The sequence below is a fragment of the Larus michahellis genome, chromosome 13, assembly GCF_964199755.1.
Source record: "Larus michahellis chromosome 13, bLarMic1.1, whole genome shotgun sequence".
Classification (NCBI taxonomy): domain Eukaryota; kingdom Metazoa; phylum Chordata; class Aves; order Charadriiformes; family Laridae; genus Larus; species Larus michahellis.
This window is the reverse complement of record NC_133908.1, coordinates 4,902,893-4,913,560: the sequence shown is the minus strand read 5'-3', so window position 1 is coordinate 4,913,560 and position 10,668 is coordinate 4,902,893. Positions and strand designations below refer to the sequence as shown.

Below are 10,668 nucleotides of genomic sequence, written 5' to 3'. Positions count from 1 at the left end.
CAAGGCCAAGGACTTTGGCGCATTGAAGTGTGGTTTAGGAGCGATTTGAAATGAAAAGCAAGTGGGAAATGGTGGTTCAAGACGCGCTATCACATGATAAATCCAGCAGGGCTGTTAGGGTTTTTAAACAGAGCAAAGGAGAAGTGGTTGGTGGCTTCCCTTTCTGGTGGCAACGGCTTGTGGAAAATTGTTCAGGAAAGGTTTCACCTGCTCAGGCTTTCCCTGTGGATCGGGTGCATCTGGGATGCAGAAATGTCAATTTGTTTGAAGGCTTTTGGGGCGGGGAGTGTTGGTGTGCGGGGCTCCCCCCGGGCAGCAGCACCGCAGCCGAGCCCGGCCCGAATGCTGGAGGACCCAGGGAGGGTCCTGCTCCTCGGGTGAAGAGGGGACAGGGTCTGGGCAGCCTCGGAGCTGGGCGAGCTCGCAGGCCGGTGCCCCGGGCGGGCGGGCCGGCTTTGCCCTGGGGACGGAGCCCGCAGCCAGGCCCGCGGGCGGGCGGGCGGTAGCTCTGGGCGCCGCGGTCCCCGCCCGGCGTTTCCCGGGGCGCTTTCCCCCTCCCGGGCCTGCGCATCGGTACCGGGGAAGGCGGTCCGCCGCGTCCCCCCGCCCGGGACCGGCCCGGCGGGGTGGCGGCTGCCGCCGCCAGGGGGCAGAGCCGGGCGGGCGCGGTGCGGCGGGGGCGCGCGCGGGCGGCGGGCGCGCGCGGGGGCGGGCCGGGAAAGTTGCGAGGCGGCGAGGCGGGCGGCGGCGGCACCGGGCACGGCGGCACCATGGACGACTTGGGTGAGTCCCGAGGCCCACTGCCTCCCCGCGGCTGGGGGAGGACACCGCCCCTCAGCGCCGCGGGCAGCCCCCGGCGGTGGCCGCGGCCACGCTGCGCCCCTCCGCGCCGTGGGGCTCGGGCCGGGCCTGCCGGCGCCCGGGGACGTGTCGCTCCCCGCGGACCGCGCAGGGCCTCCCGGCTCGCCGCGCCGCCGCCCGCCCCCGGGCCCCTCGGCTGCCCTGCCCTGGGGCCACCGACACCCGCCCCTGTCCGCGGTCCGGGCCGCCGGTGTTCGTCCCGGCTCTGCCCCGGCCGGGAAAGGCGACCTTCGCTCCCGTACCCCGGGAGCAACGTGGAGCGTGGTCGGGGATCAGCAGACACCTCCTCCCCTGCCGCTGCCGTAGCCTCTCGAGTCTGTTCTTGGGCGAGATCGGTAACTTTGCCTGGGTATGGAGTGGTCACTGGGGAGCCCTCGGTGGTAAGCGGGGCACAGCCCCTGCCCAGCCGGCCACTGGGCTCCGAGCTCATCTTTCTCCTCCCATGGCTTCCCCCAGGTGTGCAAAACCTTCTGAAACTACGTAGCGGGAAAATGTCAGGCAACTGGTCTCACTGGAAAGATCTAGAGAGTTTGAGTTCCTTTGGTACCAAGCCGGAAAGGGGGTGGATCTACCAAAATCCCTTATGCTCTGTGAGACATTAGGGTGACTGAGTTCCGCTTATGAAACCGATTAAATCAGACACTGGGGAGGGGCTGCAGTCCATTACTTCCATCCTACCTTTAATAGAAACCAGACGTTCTGTTAAGATATGCTCCAGGAAAATTGCAGTTTATTACTGGACCTGGAAGCTCACATTACAGTGCTGGCATAAAGCTGGAGGTCACACCTTCAGAAAACAGACTCTGAATTGGGCTAATGATAACGCTTAAGGGGCAAGAAGTCCATCAGCTGCATGGCTTCCTGGTGAAAGGTGCACCATGAAAGATTTGTTCTTAGGGAGTGGAACCTTGACCCAGGTGAAGGAGCTGGTGGTGCAAACAGAATGAATTTCTACTGCAGCTTCTTCTCACAGTTATTGTTTCTTTAAGTGGAGACAAGTTCTGTTTACTGTCTCTCGTGTCCCTCAGCCTGGTTATCTCTTGGAGATTTGGTGCTGCTCCTACTGCAAGTTTCTATCGTGTTCAGGAATGCGTTGCTAGTCAGAACAGGATTCACCCAGTCTGTGTATTGACTTGCTGAGTGGCCCTTCAAGGTGAGCATACAGATAGTGTTGTGTAGGGCCAGTTTGGTGTCTCATCGTTGTGCTCTTTAACAAATCACGGGAGCTGTACTGTGCCCACTGCAATTGTTGCACTCCTTGAGCAGCAGTAGTGTGACTTCCCAGTTGTCCGAATAGGCTACTGCAGTTTCAACATGTTTTTCCTTTCCTCCGTGGGAGGATTAGAGGTGACCTGCAAAAAAATTCTGAAAAAGATGTGAATTTGTGTCTGGTTTGTTCTTCTGAGGTGTTAAATGTGTTGGCACAACCAAAAGTTGAAAGTTGTGATCTGCTTTTTAAAATAGAACTCTTTATCTCAGCAACTTGATTTCATCAAGTCTTAATTACACCATGACTTTCTTAATTTTTGTGCAGTCTTCCAGACTGGACAGGATCTGATTATCTAACAGCAAGCAATTGAACAAAAGAAGTTGGATCTTTTCTCTCTCTGAGCTTTTCTTTGGTGTACAGAATTCACCACGGAAAGGCACACTAGCTATTTTCCGTCTGCAGATCATTGTTAGCCCCAAAATCACTCGCTTATTTTTCTAAAGCCCTTCACCTTGGGATGCATAAATAAGGGAACAATGCCGTGCTGAATCAACTCCCTTGAAATACGCCAAACTTTTGAACTGAAGTGAGAGTTGTTTGTTTTTCTTCCCTCATTATCTATGGGTGGATTATCTGAGTTGTGGATTAACTGTGCCATGGATACAGACGTCTGCACTGGCTCTGTCCAGAGTCAAGCTGGTCCGGCAGGGCGTGTTGGTTCGGGCTCGATGCCATGTGGACATAGCTGCACTGATTCCAGGGCCAGTTTTGTCCCAAAAGTAGTTTAGCGTTGAGCCTGCGCTAATACACCTTGCAGGTTCAAGAGTTGATGTCACGTAAAATCCACTTAGATATTTCCATACCATGCTTCTCAATCTGTGTGGTGCAGAAATGACTAGTGACTGATAGACCTTGCTGGGCATGAGGGGACACCTCGTAGAGCCAGTTGGTGTGTCTTGTTCTTAACTCCCTGAATTTATCAAAAATCTCCTGTCTCTTCATGGAGCTGGTGGAATTGATCAGTGTGGACTTGTGCACTGTAAAATGGAGGTCCAGAAGTATCTCAGTTTCATGCTGCTTGGGCTGGAGAGGTTATGAAACATCTGTGAGAATGGATTTGTATTGCTTTGGGGATTCATTTGGAGTTGAAAAAAACTTTGTTCCTTTTTTTTTCCCCACCAGTGTTGAAGAAGTGGTGTTACACAGCTCACACAGGAAACTCTTTCAGAACTCCGCAGCGGAACTCGTGCACCCCATTGAGCTGGGGGAGCCTCAGTGGCACAGGATGCTTAGTGCTGGGCCTGGGTATAAACTAGAATAGCACATTGTCGGAAGCGGGGAGGAGATGGTGAATTCTAGCAGCTGACCAGACTTGTCCAGATTGTCTTCCTCGATTCTCTCTAAGGAAGCTTTTTTTGCGGATGTGCTTGGAGTTTGACAGGAAGCTTGCTGAATGAGTTTGCCATTCTGCAGTGTTGTAAATTGGCACAGAGACTAAAACTTTGTCCTAAAGAGTGAAAATCTTAACTCAGGGCTCTCACCTCTTGCAGTATGTTGTTGTTACGTGCTGTGCTTCCAGCACGCAAGTGACCAACTGCCCATATTTGCTTCAGACAATTTGAGATATTGAATTAGATGTTGAACTATTCTCAGTTCTGTTGGTGCTGCCTTCTCCAAGTAGTATGTGTGAACAGATCCATTAGGATCTGCTGTCTGCAGAAGAAGAAACGTAATTCATGTAGTATCATGTATTTTTATGGTGAGAGGAGTAGGAGAAAGGAAACTTTACATTTCCTTTAGTCAGATACTATTTGATTTTTAACTTTGAATTTTTTTTACAGCCTTTTTCGGAAAGTGGTTGTTTGCAAACACTACTGTAAAAACCTTTTATTTGTTTTCCTTTTTTTTTTTTTGAGCTTTGGTAACTCCAAACAGAAATGATGTTGCTTTTAGAAGCTTTCTTTTGATGGCTTTGAAATTCTCACTTTTCTACTGCTTGGTTTTGTGGTGGTGTTTTTTTTTAAAAAAAAAAAAAAGACTTCAGATTTTTTTAGCTGTATTTTGCAATCAAAACCAACACAGCATTCATGAGCTTGTAAAAGATGTTTTACAAAGAAGTTACTTCTGTTTAGTAAGAACGTATTTATGACTGTTTTAGTTGTGCATGTAAATTATACTGTAAACCTCTTATTTTAGGTGTGCTTGCTCACTTCTGGAAGGATTTTTCTTTAGCAGAAGGTTTGCCTAGCAATGTGGCTTCAAAATTCTGAGCACAAAGGTTCAGTGGCACAAAAGATTTTACTTTAAGGGTTGTTTCCCTCTGTTTTAGAAACCCTAATCCACCTTCTCTTCAGGGCTTAATCCTCTCAAGAGTGACTTTAAAGGGAGCGACCTTGCCATTGATTTTTCATGGGAGTGTGGAGGGGATGCATGTGTTTCCATCTGTCATCTCTCCTAACATTTGGAAAATTGTTGTGCTCTGCAGGGCTATGCTGTCCGTCCCCCTTGTGAGGGGCATGCTGGCCTGTTTCTGACTCAGTTCCCCCAGTTTGAAAGTCATATGCAGTGGGTTTTGGTCTCATTTGACCGAAAATTTAGTGTGAAATTGCTTATGGTTAGCTACGCCCAGGAAATGGTATTAGGGGGAAACACTGGTAAAGTAATTTGGTCCCATGGCTTTCTACTGGCTTAGGTTTCTGAGTCATTGCTGCTGCTGGGTGAGAAGACCGTAAACAGAACTAATACTCTGCACAATGGGGTTCTGACTTGTTTCAGCTTCTTAGCTGTTCTGACCCCTCGTAAAACAGGGACTTCATTGTCCTGAGCAACTCAGACAGGGAGTCCTCTGCCTCAAGCAGTGTGCGATGCAGAGAGAGGCTTCTTTTCTTGTTGCTCTATTTCCACGGAAAGGCTGGACTCTGTGCTGTCTTTAGCTCCTTTGTCCCTTGCTGGGAGAGGTCAACTTCTCCCAAGTGTTCAGCTGCCCTCCTGGTTAAAATTGATCCTCCGACACCATCTCTACCACTAGAGAAAGAAATGGGTAACTTCTCATACATCTTTAATTCTGTCTCTCTACTTGTTCTTCTTTTCCCAGGGACTTCAATTTCTCCAGACCCTTTTTTGCTCACCTTTTTCCCCTTGAAGTGTATTTATTAAATGAAACAACTTGTGAAACTACAGAAATGACAGATAAAATTCTAAAGTCTGGCAGCAGAACAAGCAATAACAATGCACTTCGACTTAAATCAGAGTTGTTTTTCTGATCTACTGCTAAACAGACATATATAAATTCCTTAAGTTAAATCTGCAACTAAGGGGGGGAAAGCCTCTCCATGGCCACAAAACAAATCTGTTTGAATCAGTGTAATGTGTTAGTTGTGATACCCAGAATCTACTGCAACTTTGGAGAAAGCAAGAACAGAGTCTGAATTCAGTTGTGTTGCGCTAGTGGAAAATCAGTGCGAATGAATAGGATCTCTGGTCCCAGTTTCCTGCTCTGCGTCTCAGACTGCGTCTCCCTCCCTTTGTGTACTGATCTTCTGTGTCCCTTTTTGTCTGATGCGGAAGCTGTTAATGAAGATGCTCTTCTGCTCCAGCTGCCTGAGAGTGAGACATTGTCTGTGGGAAGCTTCCCTGGGCTATGACAAGATGATGAGGTTTAGGGAATGCGTTTCTTGCTCACTTTAGCCTGTCCTAACTAACTTAGGTTTAATAACAAGCCTCGGAAGTACAGGTTGTCATGACTACTAGGCTATTATATTTTAAAATGCTAGGTAGGGAACTGTGGAGGCCTTCAGGTCCTGTTCTTCTTTTAGCATTTGTAAAATCTCACCTCACATCTCATCCAGTTTCAGATCCAGCTTCCCCATCTCTTGTATGCTTGCTGCGCACTTAGTGAGTATCAGGCTCCAGGGTGAATTGCTGATCTTTTGGAAAACCAGCCCTTTCCCCCAAATTGAACAAATAATTTGCTGTTGGATCAATAAGCTGAACTGTCTTGCTCTGTTGCAAGGTAACTAGATCTAGAGCAGTGTAGAAGCAAGGGTGGCACCATTCCTTTCCATTTTGGGTTGAAGTTAAATGGATTGGAGAGAAAGTGGAAGTTGTGATTTCAAATTGGTTTAACTTGATTTAACTGCTGGCTGCTGTAAGGTGTGTTGTGTTCCCCACCCCCATCTCCCTTCCTTGTATCCCCAATAACTGTTGAGCAGTTAGCTGGATCAGCAAGTTGATTCTTCTGAAAGTAATTTTTTTTACATGGACAGGGGACTGCAAAGTAGATGAGGCCACCTCTTTTAGCTGTGGTTTATGTTTAATCTAGCATAAGGTAACCATTTATCCACAGCCTCAAAAACTTGCCCTGAGTTTAGGCATATTGTTTCTCTGCCTGTGAAATAGGGATAATAGCTCCTTACCTGCAAAGGATGGTTAATGTTTGTTGAGATCTTTGTGTTTCTGAAATAGCTTCCAGCTGAATATATGAGAAGAGTAACTTTACCAAGCTTCTCCGGTCACCATTGCTGCAAAAGCTTACAATGGCAAGTTTGAATTAGATTTCTAAGTTTGTATTCCCTTCTCAGCCCTGTTTAATGTTCCCTCTTTGCCTTTCTGATTGCTCATCCTTGCTTCATTCTCTGTTACGACAGGCTGTGAGTAGGCAGAAAAGATTTCCTTTCCCTTCCAAGTTCCCCACAGTAGTTCTACTCTAGTCTTTCCCTTTACCACAGAACGTCGTGAAGTCATTCAAAGAATGTCGTGTGCTAAAGATATACCATAAAAATAGGAGATGGGTGATGACTTTCTCATATCACTCTTAGCTATTTTTCCCATTTGTGCTTATTCTCATTGCAAATGGCCCCAGAGCAGCAGAAACCAGCTGGCTGGGGACAGTCTCCCTTGATTGATTGGTGTTAAGATCCATGCTTTCTCTTCTGTGTATGTATGTTTTTAAATCCTAGTGAAGCAAATGAGTAGAAATGGCAACTGGAGTGCTCTGGAACAAGTTTGGTGTTGGTGTTTCAGTAAAGGAACTTAAGTCCCTGAGGTTGTGTGTTTGTGCTGTTTAGGAGTCTGGTAAGCTCTTCTTCTGCTCATATAAATGCAGCTTTTTCTTGTAGCAGACAGTAATTATTCTGAATTTACATGGGAAATTTATCTAAGCAGTTTCAGACAACTGTAAGCTGAGGATCCAAGAGAACTTATGGCAGGCCACAGGGGGAGGCAGCCTGCATTGTTGTTGCTTGGCTCCTCTTTCCCTGCGCTGGACTGGCTCTACACTGTGAACAAGTTTAGTTCAAGTTATTTAAATGATGATGAGGTAGTCTGAAGTCTTCAAATGCGGTTTGTCATGCCACTTCTCACAGTGTTCTTATCTGCAAGTTTGGTGTAGATGGCTTTGCTGGGTGAGCTACTGAGTACTTCTGGCTGGCAGCATGCAGTGAAGCGTAGCTTGATTTCTTGTTTTTTTTTTTTTTATTTATTTTTTACTGTTTATTGCATGTGTTTAAACCTCTGACATTTTGCAAATGATGTGAAGAACATCAAAAAAAGTAAATGGCGCTCCAGGGAATAAACTTTCTGAATGACACTTTGCATGGGGAATTGTGCTTTAAACAGCTCAGCTATAAATCAAACTGTATGGGGTCTCCAGGAATAAACCAATCCCATGTTTTTGTCACAAAATTGAGCTGGCAGACAGAATTAATCCTGTGTCTGTCTAGACGCCTGATAGGATCTTGCTTTATTTCCATCCCCAAAGAGCAAGGTGAGCAGAGAATTTCACTTTGTGCTCTAGAGAAGTTTGTGGTGGTTCAGGGACTGTGATTAGGCTGGGTTTTTCTAAGAGCAGGAGGGGTCAAAAAAAGCCAGAAGTAGAAGAATCATGGGCAGGAGGGCTGTAAATGATTTGCTGTGGATTGGGGGCTTAATACTCTCTTGTTCTATCCTCTTTCATGGTTCTAAACAAGTTCAGGGCTTCTCTCTGAAAAGGTTTCTTTTGGGTTGGAGCCACTAATTTCAGCTGGGTCAGACAGAAGAGCCTAAGGCTAACTGCCCGTCGGTTGAGGTTACTGGTGCCCCATGAGTTGGAATAAGATGATGGCACGGCTGGTCTTCTCTGCTGCTCATTGTGTTTGGCCGTTAGTTGTCTGCTGCTCCCCATTCCTCAGCACTGGCAGCTGCCCTGAGACTAGGGTTTTTTGTTGCTGCTAGCAAGTGATCCCTTTTGGGCGGAGGTGGTCCACAGGAGTCAGATGCTCAGGAGTATTACTTCTGGTTTGCAGCTCTCCCTCTGTTCATTATGGTTTTAAGTGGGAGACTTTTCTTGGGCTGTGCAGGCCTGGATAGGCAGCGTGATACACAGCTGGAACTATTCTGCCTGGCTGCGAGCAGCTCCAGCAGTTAGACAGGATCCCTGCAGAGAGCCGTAGCACTGGGGGAGGGAATGAAATGCCATTTCATCCACGTCATGAAATCTCTTATCAGTAGCCAACTCAGTGTTGTGGGTGGGTGAGCAGTGTTGGCCAGAAGAAGCTGCTTTTTATTTCTGCTGTGAAATGTGAGGAGCTCAGCGCTGTCAGTCAGGCTGGGAGCTGCGGAGTGGCAGTGTGGAGTTTGGGATGAATTTGTCAGTCAGGTTCTTATAACCCTAAACTTGTAGTTTTCAATCTGTCCTGCTGGTGCTTAATCTGAGATTTGCTACTTGGCTGTGCTGAGCAGTTCCCTTGGGCAGTGCCTCACAAGCACAGCTGCTCTGGCGTGCTGCTCCCATACTTCTTAATTGCTTAAATCTGGTGCCTCCAGCACCTTCTGCCTTGGGATCATGCTTAAAAGCCTTGGCCGTGCGAATTAGAGATAAAATCTGCTCGGTTATCGTTCATTTGTCTGTAAGAGTTGGTTAAGGGATTAATTTGTTGGATGCTACTTTACCGTTGAATGTGAGGGAGAAAACTACATGAAACAGATCACCATGGTACCTGTGAAAGTCAGAGACCTTCTAGGCAGTCTGGATCTGCTGCAGTTCTCTGCATTGCTTAAGTTTGAAGGATGCTCTGTGTGGGATGGAATAGCCCGTGCAATGTGAGGCATTCGTGCCACTTTCTGCAGAGTGATATCGCTCTGATATGATCCTGTCTTTGCGGAGTTGGGAAGCTGTTTGCTCTGCCTGTTGGGGAGGAGGGTTGAAGAGAAGGGGCTGGGGGTAGTGCAGGGAGGAAGCTTTATGTAATTCTTGGCTGGCTTCTGAGTAATTGTTTTAATGAAATGGAATGCAGCGTATTCAGTGCTTGCTTGGCAGGAAGAGCTTTTTTTTTTGGGGGGGGGGTGGGGAGGGACGGGGACAGGAGGACGAGTTGGAGTTAGTCAGTTTTCCAGCTGCTTTAAGCAGTTAGGCTTGGATTTGTCGCAGAGATAGGAGTGGAATATTGTTCTCAGCGAGGGGGCAGTTGCACTGCTGTGCGTGCATGGGAGATTGTCTTTGTACATTCAGTGTGTAAGTGAAAGAGCCTGGTCCCTGTTTCTCTGTGGGTTGTGAATGCTAGCGTGGTTCTGAAGCAGATCAGATTAATTCTATAAGTACCCAACAATAATGGGATGATAGTGATGTGAGTAGGTACATGTCCATATAAAATATATATGCATCTAGGTACTTGATAAGAAAATGAATCCATTTTCTACTATGCCCTAGTTCAGTGTATAGCAGGGAAGAATATGATGAGTTAAGACAAAGAAGTCAACTTAATTTTCAGCGAAGCAGAAATGTAGGGGCTGGGAATCTTGACTTCTGCAGATTAGTGCAAAATATTCTCTCCAGTTATCTCTGATCATTGACTTTTGTCATAGGATTGGTGGAGGAACAGTCAGAGATTATACTGAAACCCCTGTTTTAGAAAGTAATTTGAAGAAGGATTTATTTCACGTACCTATGAAAGGGAAGTTTATTCTCGTGCTGCTTCTATTTCAGTATTGCTGGCATTTCCATTTTTGGTCAGCGCTGGAGATTGGTCTCTTACTCATCTTTACCTCTCAAAAATTACTTTCTCCTTGGTCTTCGTAATTTTTTTTCTAATTGCAGGTTTCTGTGGTCATGAGTTCTCTTGTGAGTAAAACAGCCTTTGGTTGATGAAATAAAATTTTTTTGTCTAATAACAAAAACTTCTGTGCAGGACACTGAGATGAAGAAGCTGTCAAGTATTTAATTGCTTTATTAATACTGCTCTTGGTAAAAAGAAATCCTCACTATTTCTCTTGCTGGTGTCGAAACAAGCAAAAGCCTTGTGACTAGTACTTCTGTCATGATGCCAGATGATAGGTAGAATGATAGGTCATTTAACTCCTCACGGTAGGAAGAGATAAGAAAACCTTAAACATTCTCCAACTCTTCTCCATCCACTGCCTACAATATATTCCAGTTCTAAAAATGTTAGTTTTCTGTCTGGCTTTAACAATTTTCTTTCTTTCTGTGGGCCTCTGTCGTGACATTGTGAAACTCTTGGGCCACATTCTTCTGCCAATGCTTAAAAAAAAACAAAACAAAACAAAACAAAAAAAAAAACAGGCAAAAAAAAAAAAAGGCAGAGCTCTAGAGCCATCAGCCGTCT

The 10,668-nt window shown here is 46.5% G+C and overlaps 1 protein-coding gene across 4 annotated transcripts in view; it reads left to right on the top strand.

Moving 5' to 3' along the window:
• Positions 1-707: 707 nt before the first annotated feature.
• The window catches only part of PXN (paxillin), a 47,489-nt gene continuing 37,528 nt past the window's right edge, over positions 708-10,668 (top strand). For all 4 annotated transcript variants that reach the window (XM_074606070.1, XM_074606068.1, XM_074606067.1 and 1 more), the window contains exon 1: positions 708-783. In XM_074606070.1, coding sequence (XP_074462171.1) covers positions 771-783 — 13 coding nt within the window. In that variant the 5' untranslated portion in view covers positions 708-770. The remainder of the gene's footprint in view (positions 784-10,668) is intronic.